Raw genomic sequence first — 23,900 nt, 5'->3', positions numbered from 1 at the left:
CAGTCCTTCCTGGCAGTCCTAAAACCTCCCCTAATTCATCTTAAAATGCTTGTAGACATTGTGACCGGAGAAGGCAATGGCACCCCACTCCAGTACTCTTGCCTGGAAAATCCCATGGATGGAGGAGCCTGGTGGGCTGCAGTCCATGGGGTCGCTAAGAATCGGACACGACTGAGCAACTTCACTTTCACTTTTCACTTTCATGCATTGGAGAAGGAAATGGCAACCCACTCCAGTGTTCTTGCCTGGGGAATCCCAGGGACAGGGGAGCCTGATGGGCTGCTGTCAATGGGGTCGCACAGAGTCAGACACGACTGAAGTGACTTAGCAGCAGCAGACATTGTGACATTGAAAACAGAACTGTCCTACAGATAGGCCCAAACTCCATCTTGTAGGATACTTTAGATACTTTGTCTTTGTGATACAGATTTTAGGTCCCATTTTTTTCTAGGACCTAAAAACCATACTTCATGATGCAAATGTCAGGAAGGTAATTCTCATCAAAACGGAGAAAGGTCATTTTACAAAAAAACTTGTAAGTGACTTTTACACAAATACTAGTAACTATGAGGTCTCTGTGACCATGGGCATTTATGTTTATACATGTCATAAATGTGTGACATTCTCTACATCTGGATGGTATTATCAAAATTAAAGTGCTCTATTTGACTATTTGATTGGCTTAAAAATAAGTGTGTATATATATATGTATATATACATATGTATCAGTTCATTTCAATTCAGTCGCTCAGTTGTGTCCGACTATTTGCGACCCCATGAATAGCAGCACACCAGCCCTCCCTGTCCATCACCATCTCCTGGAGTTCACGCAAACTCACGTCCATTGAGTTGGTGATGCCATCCAGCTATCTCATCCTCTGTTGTTCCCTTCTCCTCCTGCCCCCAATCCCTCCCAGCATCAGGGTCTTTTCTAATGAGTCAACTCTTCGCATGAGGTGGCCAAAGTATTGGAGTTTCAGCTTCAGCATCAGTCCTTCCAATAATAACATACAATTTACATATAGCTAAAATAAAGATTGGATAATCTAAAACTCAGAAATATATTAATAAAAACTAACCCCAGGTGCTTTCTAGGTTTGTGTGATCTAAGATAAATAAAAGCTAGTTTAAATTCATTGGTGTAATTAAAACAGGCATGTTTGTAGAGTTAGCAGCATCAAATATAAAATTTTTTATTTTACCTGGATTAACTGATCAGGTAGGTTCATGTTGTATCTGTTAAAAATTTTGTCAACAGGAAAGTAATTGAAGTATGACTGTTGGGAGCAAGTAATAGATGTTAAGATTAAAAGGTTTTAGGTGAACTCTTTAGCAGTAATTATATTTTAGGTGTCCTTAAAATATTTTCTCAAATCTCTTTGGTAACTAGAAACTTTAAGGATTTTATAGGTTAAATAATAGAGGTTCACTGAATATCTGGATCATTTCCAAAAGGAGTAAAATACTGATACTTTAATTACAAAATACAGGTTCATCTACTTTTGGCTTCCTACTACAGAAAAACTAAAGAAAAAGAAGCACATGATTCTAGAAATTAGTTTCCAAGGGTTAAAAATTATAATTAATACATGTAGTTAAGACAACGAGAAGAGTTCAGCTCTATATGTAGGGACTATGATGTATTTTAGTTTAAGGAGAAGGAAGCTTGAGGAATAAAGATGCATCTTTGTTGAAGGAAATGAGAGTAATTTTGTCTAAATTAGAACTTCTGATTATTTAGGAAGAGAGTAAGAGAGAATCTTTCCTTGTGTAAACAAATTGGCTAAAACTGAACTATAAAGGTTTTTAAATTATGCTCAATATTAGTATACTTACATAAAACTAAAACTTGATTTCCTTTCATCTGATAAAAGGATGTTTTATTATTACTTTGGCCAAATAGATAATTAAGTATTGTTTCACAATGATCTGTGGTTCTATATAGTCAAGTGTCCAAACTTTTGTTAATCTGACAGCTTCCCCAAATCAAATGCTATATAAAGTCCTTTTAACCTCTAGTTAATTTGAGATTTCTCAGGGAGCCCCTGTAAAAGCTCCTATAATTTATTCTCTCACCTCATAAAAAGGGAGATGTTATACTAATTCAGGCTTACATGAAATGTTAAATTACATAGTTAAGTAAGTAACATTAGCCTTCTTCATATCTGTATAGATATGTCATAGTTCAGTCGCTCAGTTGTGTCCGACTCTTTGTGACCCCATGGACTGCAGCACACCAGGCTTCCCTGTCCATCACCAACTCCTGGAGCTTGCTCAAACTCATGTCCATCAAGTCAGTGTTGTCATCCAACCATCTCATCCTGTCGTCCCCTTCTTCTCCTGCCTTCAATCTTACCCAGCATCAGGGTCTTTTCCAATGAGTCATTTCTTCCCATCAGGTGGCCAAAGTATTGGAGTTTCAGCTTTAGCATCAGTCATTCCAATGAATATTCAGGACTTATTTCCTTTAGGATGGACTGGTTGGATCTCCTTGCAGTCCAGGGGACTCTCAAGAGGCTTCTGTAACACCACAGTTCAACAGCATCAATTCTTCAGCGCTCAGCTTTCTTTATAGTCCAACTCTCACATCCACACATGACTACTGGGAAAACCATAGCTTTGACTAGATGGACCTTTGTTGGCAAACTGATGTCTCTGTTTTTTAATATACTGTCTAGGTTGGTCATAAATTTTCTTCCAAGGAGCAAACGTTTTAATTTCACGGTTGTAGTCACCATCTGCAGTGATTTTGGAGCCCCCAAAAATAAAGTCTCTCACTGTTTCCATTGTTTCCCCATCTACTGAAGTATTCCAGAAATTGAATGAAATTCCTGGAAAGTCTGATTATGTCCTGGCATGATTCTATCTGCCCAAAAAATTGAGGCTCTCTCTAAAAGGACTGAACTTGAGTATCAGGGAAATGCCCTCACTGCAAAGGCAGTAGCAACAGTGTCTGTCAAGATTGTGGCACACGTGGATGAAGTCCATTCTACTTCGGCATTAACAAGGGCGGCCAGTGATAGGGCCATAAAACCTGGATTACCGTTCTGGATTGTATCCTGTCAACATGGGTAATGTTATGAAGTACATTTTCTAAAATCTACTGCTTTTATGGCTGTGTTAGAATTCATGGAATCCTATGGAAGAGAGGAGGGGAAAATAACAGGTTTTGTTTTCTTGAAGAGCAAAGGAAATTAAAGGAAAAATAATCTATTCTCCTTGTAAAAGGACACCACTACCAAGATTTTCACTGGAATGTCACGGTTGAGAGAAATATACATAGTCTTATATAATCAGAGAGCCTCAAGAAACTGCTTGGGAAAGCTGTTATTTTACTAACAAGGTTCTGGCAAAACAATCTTTAAAAAAAAAACAACTTACATGGTCAATCACTGTTTCTTGCTGCACGTGTATAAATAATCAGGCTGAGGTTAATATAAATTTAGCTTTACTATAATTACCTACAGTAAAAAATGGGGGTAATTATGGAGAGAAAAATTGTTTGTTCCTTTATAGATAGGAGACTCTGATTTTGCTAAGTCTTTGAGGTGTTGTTATACAGCTATAGACTGGACTCCCCTGGCCTATAGTATTGCCTATGGTCTTATTGACTGTTCATAACACCACCTTTGGGAAACACAAACTCACTCCACATGAGATAATCAAGGTCAGACCAATGTCTATTGGTATACCACCTTCTGCTGATCGTTTTATAGTCTCCCACTAGTATGACCAGCTATCGTGTGACTCTGGAGCCTATTACCAACAGGTTAAAGAAGCGCTCCCTGATTTCTGATTTAGGGAAACCTTACTGGTCATGGTCTGGAGCCCAGTGACTGGAAAAATTCTGGAGACATCATCAGAAGAAAACCACCCTCAAGCCCCATTGAAAGCGAACTTATCAAGTGCTTCTGGCCGCTCACTCTGCTGCAAAACTAGAAGGCAGTGAACCTTGTATATCATACGGCTAAAGGAGGCTCCAACTGACTTCTGGTCCTGTACAAACCCTGAAGACCTCCAAATCAAGTTGACAAGAATGACATCATGGTGACAAGTGGACATCGATGACAAGTGAACATCAGTGTAGACTGCTTCCATCCAAGATGCCAGACAGAGCAAGACTTCCCATTTCAGCTGAACTCAAAACCTTTTCTTCTCTTTCCTTTATCCTGGCACTGACCTGGAAAGATAATTCCATCAGCCACAACTTCTGGGCCATTGCTAAGGAAGGTAATCTTTAGAATTTATAAAACCTTTTTATTTCAGGCTAGGGGGAAAAAAATTAATTGACTCCTGGCTTTAAACAGGCAAATGAAACAACTCTTGCAGATGAATCTATTTACAATGCCACCTTGGTGACAGGATTTATTTTTTGGGTGATTATCTTCTCCTTGGGCTATGAAGGCCTAGGTGGCTGCTGCACAGCTGGGCAGTGACACTTAGTAATCTAACTATGACTCTGTTCTTGAAAGGGCCTAACAGGAGGCACTTATGATTCAGGATTTGCTTCCTTTGGCAGGTCTCTACTTCCCTGGTTAGGAATAAATACAAATGAGGCTATGATTAGGAACTTCTCCTTAACTTTTGAAAGTACTGCAAGAAATCCACTGCTAAGCAGTAGCTTCCCAGTAAAGATCTTTGGATTCTGGTGGAGGTTGTTCTCAATAACAGAGTAGCCCTCAATTATCCTCTTGCCAAGTTAGGATGCATTTGTGCTGTGGCCAACACCACTCTTGTACGTGAATTAACACTTCCAATGGAGTTGAAATTAAGTGACATATCATTAAACAAGCCACCTGGCTTAAGATGACTCTGACTGGGGTCTTTCTTTGATTGGTTTGGGTCTTTGAGACCAAAATGCACTCAAACACTGGAAATTGTCCTACTTACCATAATGATAATAATCCCCACTGGTGCTTTGTATCCTCTCAAAAGTTTTAATGCATATTTGCAGCTACTAACCTCCACGTGAAATATCTCCCTGAGACGATAACAACAGAAAAGAAGCAAAGACAGTAACCAATTTAAGGATTATGAAAAGTGAAAGTGAAGTCGCTCAGTCGTGCCTGACTCTTTGCAACCCCATGGACAGTAGCTGCACCAAGCTCCTCCATCCATGGGATTTTCCAGGCAAGAGTACTGGAGTGGGTTGCCATTTCCTTCTCCAGGGAATCTTCCCGACCCAGGGATCGAACCCAGGTCTCCCACATTGTAGACAGACGCTTTACCATCTAAGCCAACAGAGTAGTGCAAGGATTATGGACCATGACCTGTGAAATGTCACAGGGCTTAAGCAAAAATGTCATGACCCATGGATGCAGAGCAGTGGGTGAGAGGTGCACTAACGCCTTAATTTTTTTTTTTAATCACATCTCAGTTATTCTGAGAGTATGATCAAAAGGGGGTAGTTGTTAAAGAAGAAGCAAACACAAAATGGAGTCATCTGCTTCCCCTTATCCACTATAGCAAACCAGGACTTAATTGTTGTTCCAACTTCTCCCAGGAATGACGTTTTGTTTAACAATAGTTGAAGACATGAAGGCGCTTCCCACGTGGCTGAGTGGCTAAAGAATCTGCCTGCAATGCAAGAGACACAAGAGATACGGGTTTGATCCCTGGTTCGGGAAGATCCCCTGGAGGAGGGCATGGCAACCCACTCCAGTATTCTTGCCTGCAGAATCCCATGGACAGAGGAGCCTGGCGAGCTACAGTCCATAGAGTTGCAAAGAGCTGGAGACAACTGAAGCGACCAAGCACAGCACAGCACAAAGCCATGAAAGCTTAATGTCTAAGACTGCTATGTACCATAATATCATGAAGACCATTTTTTATTTCACAAAATCTTCAGCTCTGTCTATCCTGATTGTATAAATATTCCACATGTCTTGCAATTACATGCTACAAAACAGAAATTAATTTACTCAAAAAGATTTTTCTTCCAAATATTAGATTTACTGACTCGCGTAATTCTATCTTCATGGTAAATGATGGTTGATAGTGAATTAATTATCTAACATTAACTTCAAATATATGCATGGTTCTTAAATGTTAATATGCATCAGGATTCACTGGAAGGACGGTTAAAACCAGACTGTTGGAACTCTCACTTGTAATCAAGATCAAGTAACAAAGACCAGATTTACTCTCTCACCTAAAAAAAAGACAACATTTATGAAACAAGGGTTTTCAAGATACCGGATACTGAACAATGAAAGGAAAATAATTCCTGAAAGACAGAAAACAAAGTCTGAATCTGAGACTGCCCCAGTTTACTGCCTTGTTGAGTGTTTCCGGGCCACACACAGCACAGAAAGGGGAACAGAGGAGTAGGCTGGTAAACTCCTGAAGCTAAAAGTCTGAGGAAACCAAACTTTAAGGCAGAGAGGAAAGAGCACAGAAAAAAGCCTTGTACACAAAGAGATCTGCAGAGGGCTCCCCAAAGAACTCATATGCATATGAGCCAAATACCCAAAGCCAAAGAGGTGACTCATCAAATGATTAGAGAAAACACTGCCTGTTCCTATCAGCCAGACTGAAAAAAACACACACAATTCATGGGATGGTGAGTAGAGTACTCAAGGTCTCTCAGTAGTGAAGAAGAATTAATTTGATACCAAACACTACTTCAAACCTACCTAACAAGTCATAGAAGACCTGAAAGGACCGACTGTTTCCAAATAGCGTAACTGCATGTGTGCTCAGCTGAGTCTGACTCTGAAAACCATGGACCATAGCCCACCAGGCTCCTCTGTCCCTGGGGTTTTCCATGCAAGAATACTGGGGTGGATTGGTATTTCCTACTCGAGGATCTTCCCAACCCAGGGATCGAATCTGTGTCTCCTGCATCTCCTGCATTGACAGACGGATTTTTCGCTACTGAGCCACCTGGGAAGCTTAACTGCATCCTAGAGCAAAGCTCAAAAAATTCGTAAGAACACAAAAATATCCACATCCAACAAAGTAAAATTCTGGTATCTAACCTAAGATTATTCAGCATACAAAAAAGCAGAGACACATGACCTGTAATAATGAGGCAGTTCATCAGAATGAACTCAACTAACAGAGATGATATCTTAAGTAAGTACAGAAACAGAAGACAAAATACATAAATCAAGCTTCCAGAAATCAAAACTACAACATCCAAGATGAAAAATATACTAGATAGAGTTAACAGCAGGTTCAGTTCAGTCGCTCAGTTGTGTCTGACTCTTTGTGACCCCATGAACTGCAGCACGCCAGGCCTCCCTGTCCATCACCAACTCCCGGAGTCCACCCAAACCCATGTCCATTGAGTCGGTGATGCCATCCAACCATCTCATCCTCTGTCGTCCCCTTTTCCTCCTGCCCTCAATCTTTCCAAGCATCAGGGCCTTTTCAAATGAGTCAGCTCTTTGCATCAGGTGGCCAAAGTATGGGAGTTTCAGCCTCAGCATCAGTCCTTCCAATGAACACCCAGGACTGATCTCCTTTAGGATGGACTGGCTGGATCTCCTTGCAGTCCAAGGGACTCTCAAGAGTCTTCTCCAACACCACAGTTCAAAAGCATCAATTCTTCAGTGCTCAACTCTCACATCCATACATGACCACTGGAAAAACCATAGCCTTGACTAGACAGACCTCTGTTGACAAAGTAATGTCTCTTCTTTTTAATATGCTGTCTAGGTTGGTCATAACTTTCCTTCCAAGGAGTAAGCGTCTTTTAATTTCATGGCTGCAGTCACCATCTGCAGTGATTTTGGAGCCCAGAAAAATAAAGTCAGCCACTGTTTCCACTGTTTCCCCATCTATTTACCATGAAGTGACGGGCCCGGATGCCAGACAATATAAAAGAGAAAACTAACTTAAAGGCATAGAAATACGAAAGTATCCAAAATGAAACACAGAGAAAGAAGAGTAAAACAAAAACATAAGCATCAGTGAACTATGATAACCTCAAACAGACTAATACATGAATAACTGAAGTTCCTGAAAGATGGGAAGGGACAGAAAAAATACTTGAAGAAATAGTGGCCAAAAGCTTTCCACATTTGATTACAACTATAAAACCACATGAGCCATGCTATGTAGGGCCACCCAAGATGGACAGATCATGGTGGAGAGTTCTGACAATATGTAGTTCACTGGAGAAGGGAATGGCAAACCACTTCAGTATTCTTGCCTCAAGAATCCCATGAACAATATGAAAAGGCAAAAAGATGACACCATAAGATGAGCCCCCCAGGTCGGTAGGTGTCCAGGAGGCTACTAGGGAAGAGTGGAGAAATAGCTCCAGAAAGAAGGAAGAGGTTGGTCCAAAGTAGGAATGACTCTCGGTTGTGGATACGTCTACTGGTGAAAGTAAAGTCCGATGCTGTAAAGAATAATACTGCATAGGAACCTGGAATGTTAGGTCCATGGATCAAGGTAAATTGGATGTGGTCAAGCAGGAGATGGCAAGAGTGAACATCAACATCTTAGTTCATAGCAATCAATGAACTAAAATGGACAGAAATGGGCAAATTTAATTCAGATGACCATTATATCTAGTACTGTGGGCAAGAGTCCCTTAGAAGAAATGGAGTAGCACTCAGAGTCAACAAGAGTCCGAAATGCAGTACTTGGGTGCAATATCAAAACAACAGAATGATCTCGGTTTGCTTCCAAGGCAAACCATTCAACAAACAGATGGGGGGAAAATGGAAACAGTAACAGTAACAGATTTTATTTTATTGTGCTCCAAAATCACTGTGGATAGTGACTACAGCCAAGAAATTAAAAGACACTTGCTCCTTGAAGGAAAAGCTATGACAAACCTAGACAGTATATTAAAAAGCAGAGACATCACTTTGCTGACAAAGGTCTGTCTAGTCAAAGCTATGCTTTTTCCAGTAGTCATGCACAGATATGATAGTTGGACAACAGAGAAGACTGAGCACCAAAGAATTGATGTTTTTGACTTGTAGTGCTGGAAAAGACTTAAGAATCCCTTGGACAGCAAGGAGATCCAACCAGTCAATGCTAAAGGAAACCAACCCTGAATATTCATTGGCAGGACTGATGCTGAAGCCGACGCTCCAATACTTTGGACACCTGATGTGAAGAGCCAACTCTCTGGAAAAGACTCTGACACTGGGAAGGATTGAGCGCAAGAAAAGGGGGCGACAGAGGATGAGACAGTTGAATGGCATCGCTGCTCAATGGACATGAATTTGAGCAAACTCTAGCAGACAGTGAAGGAAAGAGAAGCCTGACGTATTACAGTTCATGGGATTGAAAATAGTCTGACACAGCTTAGTGACTGAACAACAACAAATAAAACCACATATTCAGGAAGTTCCATTGACCCCGCATAAGAAATCTGAATAAAACTACATCAAAGCAAAAGCGGCCAAGGAAAAAGACTTATTAACTACATAGAAACAAAGATAAAGATGATATATTTCTCAGGACATCCTTGGCAGTCCACTGATTAAGACTCTGAGCTTCCAGGACTTCTCTAGTGGTACAGTAGATAAGAAGCTGCCTGCCAATGCAGGGACATGGGTTCAATACCTGGTCTGGGAAGGTTATATATGCTATGGAATAATTATGCTACTGAGCTTGTGAGCTGCAACTACTGAAGCCTGAGTGCCTAGAGCCTGTGCTCCACAAGAAAAGCCAACACAATGAGAAGCCTGTGCACAGCAATAAAGAGTAGCCCACACTTATCACAACAAGAGAAAGCCCACACAAAGCAACGAAGACCCGATGCAGCCAAATAAATAAATAAATGAAAAAGACTGAGCTTCCAATGTAGAGAGTGGGGATTCGATTTCTGGTCAGGGAACTAAGATCCCACATTCTACACGGTGCAGCCAAAAATTTTTTAATTAATTTTAAAAAATTTAAAAGATGACATATTTCTCACTGGAGATAATGCAAGCAGGAAGACAGTAGAGAAACATTTTAAAATAATGGAAGGGAAAAAAGGACAACCTAGAAATCTGTATCGAGCAAAAAAAAAATCATTACAAAAGATGGTAAAATAAATATATTTTCAGATATAAATCTGTACTAGAAGGAATGTTAAAGAAAGTTCTTCAGGCAAAAGGAAAATGATACCATAAATATCTACACAAAAAGGCCTACACAAATATACACCATAAGTATCTACACAAGGCATAAAGAGCACCAGAAAAGGTTAAGTGTAACAGCATATACATAAGAATGTTTTGTCTCACTATTAACACTTAAAAAAAAAAGAACTATTTAAAAAAAATAACAATAAGGTATTGGGGTATTTGTAACATGTACAAAAATAAAATTCATGAAGAGTAATATCACAAAGGCTGGAAGAGCCAAACAGAAGTATACTATTACAATATTCTTATCCTATATGTGACGTAGCGTAATATCACTTGACGGGAGACTCATAAGTTACAAATGCATACTGTAAAATTTTTTTTTTTGGCTTTGCAGAGGATCTGTGTTGCTGCGCTCAGGGTTTCTCTAGTAGAGACCCCTCTTCGTTGTGTTGTGGGAGCTTCTCATTGTGGAGGCTTCTCTTGTTGCAGAGCGTGGGCTGTAGGACTCACGGGCTTCAGCAGTTGCAGCCTGCAGGCTCAGGAGTTGTGACTCGTGGGCTCTAGAGCACAGGCTCATTAGTTATGGCACATGGAGTTAGTTGCTTCAAGACAGGTGGGATCTTCCCTGACCACTGATTAAACCCATTACCTCTGCATTGGCAGGCACATTCTTGACCACTAGACCACCAGGGAAGCCCCAATAGTATAAATCTTAAAGCAACTACACTGAAATAAAAATAAAAAGAGTTATATCTAATAATCACACAAAAAAGATAAAATGAGGTAATAAGTAGTCCAGTAATTCAAAAGAAGCAAAAAAGGAGAACAAGAGCAGATAAGACAAATAGAAAACAAATAGCAAGATAACAGATTCAAATGTAACCATAGCAATAATTAGTAATTGTAAATGCTATAATTATACCAACTAAAAAAATAAAATTTGTGAAATTGGATGAAAGAGCAAGAACTAGGGAATTCTCTGGCAGTTCAGTGTTTAGGACCTGGTGCTTTCACTACAGGTGCCGCAGGTTTAATCCCTGGTCAGGTAACTAAGATTCCACAAGGTGTGCAACATGGCCAGGAAAAAAAAACCAAGAGCTATATTTACCTACAAAAGTATTTTAAATATAAAAACACAGGTAGGTTAAAAGTATGGAAAAGATATATCATGCTAACATTAGTCACAAGAAACCTGGAATTCTATTAATATCAGACTAGACATGTGAGCAGAGTATACACAAATCTAACAATTTGATCAAGATCTTTCTATAGCCTTCTCTTAATAATTGACAGAACAAGAAGGCAGAAAATCAACAACATGAACTACACTATCAACAGACTTGACCTAACTGACATTTATATAACACTCCACCCAAGAACAGCAACATACACATTGTTCTCAAGTGTACCCGGAACATTTACAAAGATAAACTGTATTCTGGGCCATAAAACAAACCTTAAATTTTCAGATCATACCAAGTATATTCTCAGACCACATTAAATGACATTTGAAACAAAGAAGAAAGAGATTTTCAAAAGATTTATAAATATGTAAATAAAGGAAATAACACACATAGGCCTTCCTGATGGTCCAGTTGCTAAGACTCCATGCTCCGAATGCAGGGGGCCCAGGTTCCATCATCCCTGTTAATGGAACTAAATCCCACACGACACATCTAAGAACTTACACGTCACAACTGAAAAAGATTCTGTGTGCCAGAACTAAGACCTGGCACAGCCAAATAAATAGTTCTTTAAAAAAGGAAATATAATAATGCTTCTAAATAACCCATGGAAGTCCTAAAGGAAATTATAAGGTATTTTGAACTGAATGAACATAAATACAGAACATAACCAGAATTTATGGGATGCCATTAAAGCAGTACTTAGGGGAAAATGTATAGCACTAAAAACCTATGTTAGAGAAAAAGTCCCAAATCAGTGACCTCAGCTTCTACTTTGAGAAACTGAAAAAAAGAAGAGCAAATTAAAACCAAAGTAAGGAGAAGAGAGGAAAGACAAAAGTAAGAATCAATGAAATGGAAAACAGAAAAACAGAGAAAATCAATATAACCAAAATTGACTTTTACAGAAGATGAATAAAATTAATAAGCCTCCAATATCAGGAATGAGAAAGTTTACATCATTACAGTTTCTACAGATATTAAAAGACTAACAAGGAAATACTATGAACAATTTTACACCCATAAATACCACCACTTAGATGAAAAGGACACAGCTCTTGAAAGACACAGAAAACCAGTGCATACTCAAGAAGAAATAGATAATGTTAATAGCTTTGTATCTATTTTTTAAAATTGAAACTGCAAACACCTTCTCACAAACCATCCTTTAATGAAGAAATGATACCATCTTGACACAAACTCAACTCATTCTAAGGCATGATACCAAAACCAGAGAAACATTACAAGAAGACTATAATCCAATACCCATCATGAACACAGATGCAAAAACTTTAAACAAAAATTTAGCAAATCAAATCCAAAACTGTATTAAGAGGATAACATATCAAGGCCAACTGGGGCTGAATCCCAGAAATACAGTTGGTTTAACATTCAAAAGTCATTCTGTGTTAACATATAAATCGTATTCACAAACTGAAGACAAAACCAAATGAAATGATATGATCACCTTGATAGTTCAGAAAAAGCATTTAAGTCTATTCCTGATAAAAATTCAGCAAACTAGGAACAGAAGACTTCATCAACTTCATAAAGGACATCTACAAAAAACCTACAGCTAATATCACACCTAATAATAAAAGTCTGAATGCTTTCTTTTGAGATTAGGAATAAGAAAGATGTCTAGTCTCATAAACATTACTCAACATTCTACTGGAGGTTCCAGTCAGTGCTGTCAGGCAAGAATACTAAACAGAAGCCATCCAGATGGGAAAGGTGAAGTAAAGCATTCTTTATTCACAGACAGCGTGATCTCCTATGTTAAGAATATGATGGAGGGCTTCCATGGTGGTTCAATGGTAAAGAATCCACCTGCTAATGCTGGAGATATGGGTTTGATCCCTGATCCGGGAAGATACCACATGCCTCAGAGCAACTAAGCCCATGTGCCACAGCTATTGAGCCGGTGCTCTAAAGGCTGGCAGCTGCAACTTGAGCCCACATGTCCTAGAGCCCACGCTCTGCAACGAGAAACCACCACGGCAAGCCCACACATCGCACCTAGAGAGCACCTCCCACTCGCAGCAACCAGAGAAAAGCCTGTGCAGCAATGAAGACCCAGCACAACCAAAAATAAATAAAAATTTGAAGAAAGAATATGATGGACCATGCCAAAATAAAGCTACTAGAATTAATGAGTTTAGTAAGGTTGTGAGATATAACATCAATATACAAGTATATGTTAGAATTCTGAGCTGGGACTTTTTAGGGAAAGGTTAAAAATTGAATTTTATAAAATGACATCATTTACAACAATATCAAAAATACAACAGGCTTATGGTTAAGTCTGACAGGAGATGTGAAAGATTTGTACCTTGAAAACAACAAAACATTGCTAAGAAATTAGATAAGACACAAATAAATGGAGACATGTATTTTGTCCATAGATCAGAGGACATTAAGAATTTACCCAGAGATTTAATATAATCCCCATCAAAATTCCAGCAGGAATTTGTGTAGAAATTCATAAATTTCTGCTTCTTCAAAAGACACTGTTGTGAAAATGAAAAAAAAGCCAAAAGCTGTAGAAAAATTTTATAGGCCACATAATATGAAAAGTAACTTCTATCAAGAATTTTGAGAGAACTCTCAAAATTCAACCACTAGAAATTAAACAACTCAGTCTTCAAAAAGAGCAAAGATTGTTAACAGATACTTTATCGAAGAACAGATATAGATGACTAATGGAAAGCACATGGAAAGATGTTCAACAGCACAGGTCTTTAGGGAAATGAAACTTACAATCCCAATAAAACAACAGTATAAGTCATTAGAATTGCTAAATCTAAAAGTGCTGGGCATACCAGGTGTTGAGTGGGATGTGCAAAAACTGGAACTCTCAGATACGGTTGGTGGAAACAAATTAGTACAACCACTCTGGAAAACAGTTTGGCAATTTCTTGAAAAGTTAAACATGCACCCACGATTGATTCAGCTTCCAAGGTATTTACCCAAGAGAAAAGGATATATATGTCCATACAAAGACTTGTCTGTGAGTGTTCACAGGAGTTTAACTTTTCACAGACAAAAACTAGAAAGGACCCAAATGTCCATCAATAGCTGAGTGCATAAGAATTTTGTATTACAGTCATAAAATGGAATACTACTTAACAATAAAAACAAAACAATCACCTATTGAAACATGCAATATGAGTGAATCTCAATTATGATGAGAGGGAAGTGAGATCACTCTCCGCACTGGGAGTCACTTGTCCTGCCACAGCCGCTCACTCCCCTCCCTTGTCAGGAGTGCCTGTAAGTGGATCACTGGCTGCAGTAGTGATGAAACAGCTGAAGATGCTGACAGATCAGAGCCTCAGCAGCTTGGCAGCCTCGGGGCCCTTGACCTTACTTATCCCTAGGCATAACTTCCAAAGAAGTGCCATTTTAGGGACATTGACACAGCAGGCAAATATACTGGGGCTGGGGCTGCCACAGTTGGGGTGGCTGGGATTAGGACTTTGTTTGGGAGCCTCATCATTGCTTATTCCAGGAACTCTTCCCTGATGCAACAGCTCTTCTTCTATGCCATTCTGGGAGGCCATGGGACTTCTTTTTCCTGGTGACAGTCTTTTCCATCTTCTTGGACATGCTAAGGAGTCCTCTCTTTCTCCCATGTCTAATCTGACCTGTATAATCCTTTTCCTACACATCCCCAGTGAGCCTGGGGAAAGGGGCTGGTTCAGGGTTTAACAGAGGGGAGACAAATAAATAGTATCTTAAGATGTTAGGGGAAAAAAAAGCCAGATCAAAAAAAGAGGTATATACCATGTGTAAAACGCTAGAAAACACAAACCAATCTATAGTGACAGAACACAGATCAGTGATTGGGAAGGGAGACAGGATGGAGTGCAAAGAAGCATAAGGAAATCTGAGGTGGGGGTGAACAGATATGTTCCCATCATGACTGTGCTGATGGTTCTATGGGTGTATTCAAATGTCAAAACATCAAATTGTACACTGTGTTTAGTTTATTGTACATCAATTATACCTCAATAAAGCTGTTTAAAAATTTTTTTTCTGGGTTCTATCACCAGAGCCTTTGGCTGTAAAATACTTACCCATTTCGTTCAATCAAAATCAATCATTTCATAGGTAACTAATGAGAACCTACCATATAGCACAGGAAACTCTACTTAATACTATGCTGTGACCCAGATGGGAAGGAAATCCAAAAAAGAGGATATTTGTATATGTGCAGCTGATTCACTATGCTGTACAGTAGAAACTAACAACATTGTAAAGCACTATACTCCAATAAAAATTAATACCAAAAAAATCAATCATTTCAATAGCTTCCTTCACTCACTTAATAGAAAGTATGGTAACTCCAGAATATAAAGTTACTATTTTTCAAAAGCATCTAAATATAGAAGCAATTTATACTACAAAGTATTCATCCTGGTGGATATGGAAAAATATGAGAAACAGTAAAAAAGATAAGGGACTCATGATGTTTAGCTTTCTAATGGCTAAGCAGAAATGGTATGATGACTAAGACAAGAACATACAATGAAGAAAAGACAGTCTTCTTCAGTAAGTGGTGCTGGGGAAACCAGACAGTTACACGTGAAAGAATGAAATTAGAACAATCTCTAACGTCACACACAAAAATAAACTCATCATGGATTAAAGATATAAATACAAGACCAGATACTTTAAACTCTTGGAGGAAAATATCTGATGTAAATCACAGCAAGATTCTTTTTAATCCACCTCCTAGAGTAATGAAGGTTAAAAAAATAAATAAATGAGACTTAATTAAATTTAAGAGCTTTTGTACAGCAAAGGAAATCATAAACAAAATGAAAAGACAACCCACAGAACGGGAGAAAATATTTGCAAAGAAGCAACTGACAAGGGATTAATCTCCAAAATACACAAACGGCTCACGCAGCTCACTATCAAAAAAGCAAACAACCGAATCAAAAAATCGGTAGATGACCTAAGTAGACATTTGTCCAAAGACATAGAGATGGCCCAAAAAGCACATGTAAAGATGTTCAACATCACTAATTATTAGAGAAATGCAAATCAAAATTATAATGAGCTATCACTTCACACTGGTCAGAATGGCCATCATCAAAAAGTCTACAAACAATAAATTCTGAAGAGGGTGTGGAGAAAAGGGAACTCTCCTACACAGTTGGTAGAATGTAAATTGATACAACCACTATGGAGAACAGTATGGAGCTTTCTTACACTAGAAATACAGCTACCATATGATCCTGCAATACAATGCCTGGGCATATACCCAGAGAGAACTATAATTCTGAAAGATACATGGACCCCAAGAGCCATTACAGCATTATTTAAAATAGCCAGGATATGGAAGCAACCTAAATGTCCACTGATGGATGAATGCATAAAGAAGATGTGGTACATACCTTCTTTGAAGGATTACTGGAATATTACTCAGCCATAAAAATGAATGATATAATGCTGTTTGCAGCAACATGGATGGACCTAGAAACTGTCATACTGAGTGAGCGAAAGACAAATATCATATGATATCACTTAAATATGGAATCTAAAAAAAAATGGTACAAAGGAACTTATTTACAAAACAGAAATAGAGTCACAGATATAAGAAACAAACTTGCGGTTACTAAAGGAGAAAGGGGAGGGGAGGGATGAATTGGGAGACTGGGATTGAATATACACAATACTATATATAAAACAGATAACCAATAAGAACCTACTGTACAGCACAGGGAACGCTACTCAATATTCTGTAATGCCCTATATAGGAAAACAATTTGTAAAAGAGTGGATATGTATATATGTATAACTAATACACTTTGCTGTACAGCGGAAACTAACATAATATTGTAAATCAACTACACTCCAATAAAAAGTAATTAAAAAAAATAAACAAAAGAACCCAAGCCTAGTGATGACACTAGCAAAATGGAATGAGACCTAAGATAATTAGACAACATTAATCTTAATTTGAAGAAAGGCATAGCAGCATGGTTTTCAACTAATGGGTAAGAGAAAGGCTGGTGTTCAAAAGTCCAGAAATAACACGAAAGACTAAGATATAGCAGAATTCTACTGCCATCTTTTTTTTTTCCTCATTTGTGCCTCATTAGACAGGCAGTATTATAACTGCAAAATAAAAGTCATAAACTTATTTCATTAAGTCAACCATCAACCTTAAGCTTATCTTACTAAAAACTAGTTAGATGCAGGATAAATTTTAGGAATCATGATTCTGTATCTTGTGTCAAACTCTATTTTAAACAAACAAAAAGAATAAAAAAAATTCTTGGAGCTCTATTAACAAATGCTAATTTCTATTGATATTATAATAAATACCATAATTCAACCAAGTTGTAGGTGGCATATGTGAAGAGCTAAATTATTTGTGATAATTTAGTCATTACTATGAATTAACATGGTTTTTCTTCTTGAACTATCTGTTTTTAAATGACTAATATTAGAAAGTTAGTTAAATTTTTTCCCCTAAAGTTATGCTTGAAGAAAGTAAAATTCAGGTGTATAAAAACAAGTGAGGTAAGTTATGAGCAAATGAGAAAAAAAGGACACATTTCAACGGGCATTTCTTTTAAATATACCAACATATTTCATAGTCTACTTTGAAGGATGTTACCTAGTAACTTCAAGAAGGAGGAACATCTAATATATTTTATTAAAAAATAAAATCCAAAGAATAGTATTATTTACTAGCTACTTGCAAAAAAGAGAAAGAAATGAAATTTGAGATTTAAGGTTAAAAAAGAAAAGGCAGAAAATGGAGAATCTAACAATACCTAGATTATTAAGCTAAAATTTTTTTCATCAGAACACTTCACAAAAATCAATACACTAGTAGGAAAGATATGAAATCACTTAATTCTGTGATCTGTTAAAATGGAGCATTCACCTGTTCATAATAAAGTAAGCAGAAAAAGGTTTTCATTTGAATTCAGAAAAATAAGTTAGAAACTAAAAGGAATCCCATAATGCAAAAGTTCCATTTACCCTGCATTTTTTTCAAGCATTCCAGTCTTACTCAGAAATAATACAAAATATCCAACAGCTTTAAAATCCAAGGCCTTTAATTAGGTTTTCAGTAATGACCATAAATGCCTTCTCAAAACCCCTTTCACTGAAAGCAGAAGGCAACAGGCATTACACAACACCCTGAAAGCAGTGATTCCTTCTGACGCTGGTGAGGTGAAGATAAACATTAAATGGCAGGTTTTAGATCTTAACAAGGTCTCTTCAGAAAAAAAAAAAAAAGACAACTTTAAAAATCACACAAAAAATTAAGTTATCACTCAGTCTTTGTCAGGTTCCCAATGCAGTTTTAAGTTATTTTTACAAGTACATAATTTGAAATTAATAGATAAACCCGGTAAGTAAGATATGGTTTTCAGTATGTGTTAGGTTTTCTGTTAAGTATAGTAAATATGTAGATACAATTATTATGCTAACTGGCATCCTTTGCTACTCTTTAGCTGTGCAAAATAAACTTGAAATGATACATCCTGTAGTGGTATAATTTAAAAAATCCTTGATGTGACACTAACCACTTTCAAACTCTGGTCACAAACTGCATATAAATTGTAGGATTATTAAAATACGCCTTTTTGAAAAATAATAAGATGACCATTTATATCTAAATAAGGTTTCCCAGGAAGATATTAAATACTTTAGCATATAAAAGTTGCTGCCCCTTTTCCATGAGGACAACTGTTGCTTCACAAAATAGCTCATGTGATCCAAGGCAAATGACTTCTTTCAAATGCAGTATTCTTTCCATGACTTTGAGGTATGCTTCAAGAGACCTACATCCATAAGAAAAGGGCACATTTGGATAGAAGACCACAGTTACATACACCAAGGACCCATTCTTAGGCTGGGAGTGCCCTTAAGAGTTATATTAATAGAGACTAAGAGATAGCTCCTGAAGCCATTTCTTCTACAACCTACAACCAAATTTGGATATGTAAAGGGTAATTCACATATGTGCTATGTCATGGATGCCTATTTTATTTTTTATTTTTTATTTATTTATTTATTTATTTTTTTGGATGCCTATTTTAAATAGTGGCTTCTTCAGGACACTCCTATTCAAACACCAACGGAAAGAACCTTATTCTACCAAACCACAATCTTCTATTTTTGGCAAGGTAGTACACTGTAAACAAAACAGAAGCAAACAAAAACAACAACAAAACTAGCTTAGATACAACAGTGATTCAGGCAAAAGTTCCCAGGTCAACAGCAGGGAAAGTAATCTGAGAAATATTAATTTGGGGGGGCGGGGAAACCCTACCAAACAAATAATGCTAAAAATCAATCTTAGAATCACTCAAATGACTATCACACAAAAGGTATAAAAATGCCTTTAAAAGAGGAACAGTTCAGTTTATAAAAATAGCTGATTATGAGGTTTGTAATTAGAATGTCTTTGAAAGACATCCAAGCCAATTAACTCAGGCTCAATTAGTAAAGGGTAAGAGGAAATAAACTTTTCCATAATTAATATTAGATGCCTTCTTCTCTTCAGTGAAACTAAGATTAAATTTGAAAATGGTATAGAAAATAATGAAATGAAACCTATATGACAGTTTAAAAAAACACCAATGCCACTAATAATAAACACAATAGGAGGCAAAAAATATATTTTTAAGCAATGATTACTCAAAAAACGCCTTATAAAAAACTACATATTATAATAAAGTTAAGAAAAAGCTTCAAGACTAGCAGCTGGGCTTCTGTGAAACATGTGTAGGACCACGGAAGGCACTACAAAAGCATTAATCACTTCTAACTACAGTCTGACAGTTCAGTCTTTTCCTTCTTCTTAAGAAGACAGCCAGTGTGAATGTTATTTTTATATCCCCCTGAGTTTTAACATGATTGGGCAAAGAAGCACCAATTTAAAAAAATACCTGCAATGCCAGCACTGCAGTTTGGAATCACTTAAACTGATGGCCCCACAGGTCTCTCATAAGAGCACTTTAGAACATGATTAAAAATATAGAAATGCCTTTCGGTGTTTCAGTATTAAAGTGGAACCACCACAGATATCTGTTTTTAAAAATAATGCACTAAAAATGTCTGTTTATACAGTATAGTCTTTCAACCCTGTAGCGAGCATTCACCGCTATTTTCCACTCCGAGACAGCTTGTGCATCTGGTTGAAATGTCAGTATGCTTCATGGTGTACAATCCTTTTGGCTGGAAAATCTTGGCAAATATCATGTCATGCTTGTTTTGAGCAATATGCCTTGCAGGTCCTCTGGCAATGCTAAGATAATTGCATCTATGTGTGTCCGTAACTTTTCCATAGTGTCAGGTTTCACAGGTAAATGCTCTCGGTCAGCCTGTAACTATATAAGGAACATTTGGGAAGCATTTAAGTTATCTTTTGTGTCTGGATTAACACAGCATATTCTCTAAATAAACAGTCAAAGAATTGATTAATGGTGAAAGATTTGAAAACTTCAGACTGAGACCAGAATTAACAGAAGCTATGGCACCCCACTCCAGTACTCTTGCCTGGAAAATCCCATGGACGGAGGAGCCTGGTGGGCTGCAGTCCATGGGGTCGCTAAGAGTCGGACACAACTGAGCGACTTCACTTTCACTTTTCTCTTTCATGCATTGGAGAAGGAAATGGCAACCCACTCCAGTGTTCTTGCCTGGAGAATCCCAGGGACGGCGGAGCCTGGTGGGCTGCCGTCTATGGGGTCGCACAGAGTTGGACACGACTGAAGCGACTTAGCATAGCATAGCATTCTTAAAAAAAGCAAAGAACATGACACATTAACAGTACGATTGTTGAGTTAAAAAAAAAACTTCTATGTAATACTAACATAGATAATACCAGCACAGACCATGTGGTATTAAATATGTCAGAATGTTTTCGGTAAAGCTCATTAGACTCCATGTAAATAACTAAAAAAAAAAAAAAATATATATATATATATATGGCTTCATTATGATCTACTTGAGTGACAAGTATTTTCAGTCCAGTGACCATCAACCGTCACTGGACTGAAAATACTTGTCACTCAAGTAGATCATAATCAACTGACCAATCACAGGTCCTCTCATTTAAAAATTTACTTCTGTGATACATCACAGACTACCACCTCAAATGAGAGCAAAATAACCCTATGGATCTTTGGCCGTTTTGGCTACATACCAGCTTATTTTTTAGCTTCAATACAAGGTCCACTGTTTCTACTTCTGTGTGTTTCTGGGTCCAGAGAAGTAAGTCCTAGAAGAATAAACAAATCCCAAATGAATAAATACTCAAAATAATATTGAAATCATGCTCTTTTAATAGGCAAAACTACTGGAAAGGAAGGACGAGAACAGGGTTTTAACCCAGACACAGCATTACAGTTTAAGAATAATTCTGTACATGAGACAGTGAGAATCAGATACTTTTTGATGTTAGCCAGAATGACTGTCTAATATTTGGAAGTAAAATATTATGTAAGAAATGTAAGAAATTCCTTTCTGAAGTGCTCCTTTTAGATCAATCAAGAAAAACAAATTTGGAACTTAAGATACAATACTAACCCCCACCCGTAAGTAGTGAGTAATTTATAAGGAACATGAACTAACATTAAGATAATTGTGAATATGAATATATTCCTGGATATAAACTTCGTATCTTCAAATAATCTCTTCCTGGGCTTATCTGTGGTTATCTTCATGGTATTCTTTTTCTGAAAGTCACTGGGAGTTTATGATTAGAAAGTTAAAACTGAGGTTAACCCACCTCAAGCTAAACACACTTTGAGACTATCCTTTGTATATTTAGCAAAAATTTATTTTATTTGTCTGTAGGATCTTTTATTGCAGGGCACTTGTGGAGCACAGGCTCAGTTGCTCTGCAGCATGTGGGATCTTAGTTCCATGACCAGGAATCAAACCCATGTCCCCTGCACTGCAAGGCGAATTTTTAACTACTGGACCATCTGGGAAGTCTCTATCCTTTATATTTTTAAAAGTAGCTTAACTTAAAATAGTCTTCTGACAATTTATAGAATGTGGAAAAGTCCAAATACAGGAAAAATGTATTAATAATAACTAGGAAAGGTGAATAAGGCATGGTGGAAAAGATATCAAGTTAGACTGCTTGGATTTGAATCCTAACTTCATCCAGTGGTATGCTATTTAACAACCGGTTGTCCAGGAAAAGTCTCTTAGCTTGTAGCTTTGCCAGTTTCTGTGGTGTAAGTGTTCCTCTGTAGCTGATTTCAAGCTACCATTCTGAGATCCCTGAATACAGAACTAGGAAAAGATGCACACAAGTAGCTCTTGTGAGCCAGTGCAAGCGGGCTCAAGCACACTGCTGGTTTCACTACTTAGCAGTGATGTGATCTGAAGCAAATCACTTAATTTGTAATCCTCAAATGTACCCTAAAGCAGATCATAACATACCAACTTCAGTGAACTGTGAAGAGTAAAAGACTTTATCCACTTCGAGCATCTGCACAGTCCCGGCACATCACACATGATCTAGAACAGTTAGCTATTACTATTTATAAAGTAGTGGATAAAAATAGAACATTCCAGTCCCTATGGAGTTATCTTCAATAGCTGTTAACCATCACACAAACACGCTGTTTTCTAACCTCTTCACAAAGAGCTTCTAGATGGAGTGCCTCCAGTTTCTGGGTCATTTCCTTCCTCCGGGTCTTGAACCAACCATCAAAATTTGGAGATTTTAGAAAATGCCTATAAAAATAAATTAAAAAAAAACAAAGTTTGATATGACTTAACTTCCTTTCCTCAATACCTTTTCTACCTATAGCTAGGAAAACCACATGAAACAATGAATTCTTTTTTAAAGAATATACTTAAGTCCAGTTTTTTGTTTCATTTTTAAATAAAGATCTAGAGATGGATGAAATAGAAAAAAAAAAAAGCGGGGGGGCACTAACCGGTAAAGTCCAATCCAGTCACCCTTTATTCTAGAGGTCAGCTGAGGTCCTGTTTTCTCAAGTGTTTTCATAAATTCTTCTGGAAGAAACTGTCTTAACTGGGGTGGACTCTAGAAAACAAGACATACTGAATTTAAATATTAAAAATGGATATAGGCACAGAAGTTAATTGTAGTTAGAGAACTGATACAGGAATTTAATGGAATATAGTTATACCTTCCACGGAGAAATGCTTTTCTGCAAAGGCATCAAGCTCGCCACATATCTTTCCTAAGTCCAAGGAAAAAAAGTTAGTCAAGGTTAGCTTTTCTTGCCCAGAGATGTCTTCAAAAATGTTTAAACTGACCTACTTAAAAAAAGTGGGCATGGGACTTCCATGGTGGTCCAGTGGCTAAGACTCCGCACTCCCAGTGCAGGGGACCCGGGTTCAATCCCTAAGCTAATCAGGGAACTAGATCCCACATGCTGCAACTAAAGATCCTGAATGCAACGCAAGAGCCTGCCAAATAAACAAATGAGTATTGTTAACATTTTATTTCATTTTGGCTCCCTTGCTGTGTGTGGACTTTCTCCAGCTGTGATGTGCAGGCTCTTCATTGTGGTGGCTTCTCTTGTTGCGGAGCACAAGGTCTAGAGCACGTGGGCTTCAGCAGTTGTGGTTCTCAGGCTCCAGAGCATGGGCTTGGCAGCCCTGCAGCACGTGGGATCTTCCCAGGCCAGAAATCGAACCAGTGTCC

At 37.8% G+C, this 23,900-nt stretch overlaps 1 protein-coding gene across 7 annotated transcripts in view; it reads right to left on the bottom strand.

Annotated features, from left to right (window-relative positions):
* Window positions 1-23,900, bottom strand: part of DENND6A (DENN domain containing 6A) — a 73,488-nt gene that overhangs the window by 6,766 nt on the left and 42,822 nt on the right. For 2 of the 7 annotated variants that reach the window (XM_002696997.6, XM_010817806.4), the window contains exons 16-20: window positions 23,380-23,433; window positions 23,164-23,273; window positions 22,855-22,957; window positions 21,411-21,485; window positions 18,292-20,592 (exon numbers count right to left, since the gene is read on the bottom strand). In XM_002696997.6, coding sequence (XP_002697043.2) covers window positions 20,461-20,592; window positions 21,411-21,485; window positions 22,855-22,957; window positions 23,164-23,273; window positions 23,380-23,433 — 474 coding nt within the window. In that variant the 3' untranslated portion in view covers window positions 18,292-20,460. The other 5 variants (XM_010817805.4, XM_059880071.1, XR_009492385.1 and 2 more) reach the window with 4 other exon arrangements.

This window comes from Bos taurus, chromosome 22 (assembly GCF_002263795.3).
Source record: "Bos taurus isolate L1 Dominette 01449 registration number 42190680 breed Hereford chromosome 22, ARS-UCD2.0, whole genome shotgun sequence".
Classification (NCBI taxonomy): domain Eukaryota; kingdom Metazoa; phylum Chordata; class Mammalia; order Artiodactyla; family Bovidae; genus Bos; species Bos taurus.
This window is presented reverse-complemented; position numbering and strand designations above follow the sequence as displayed.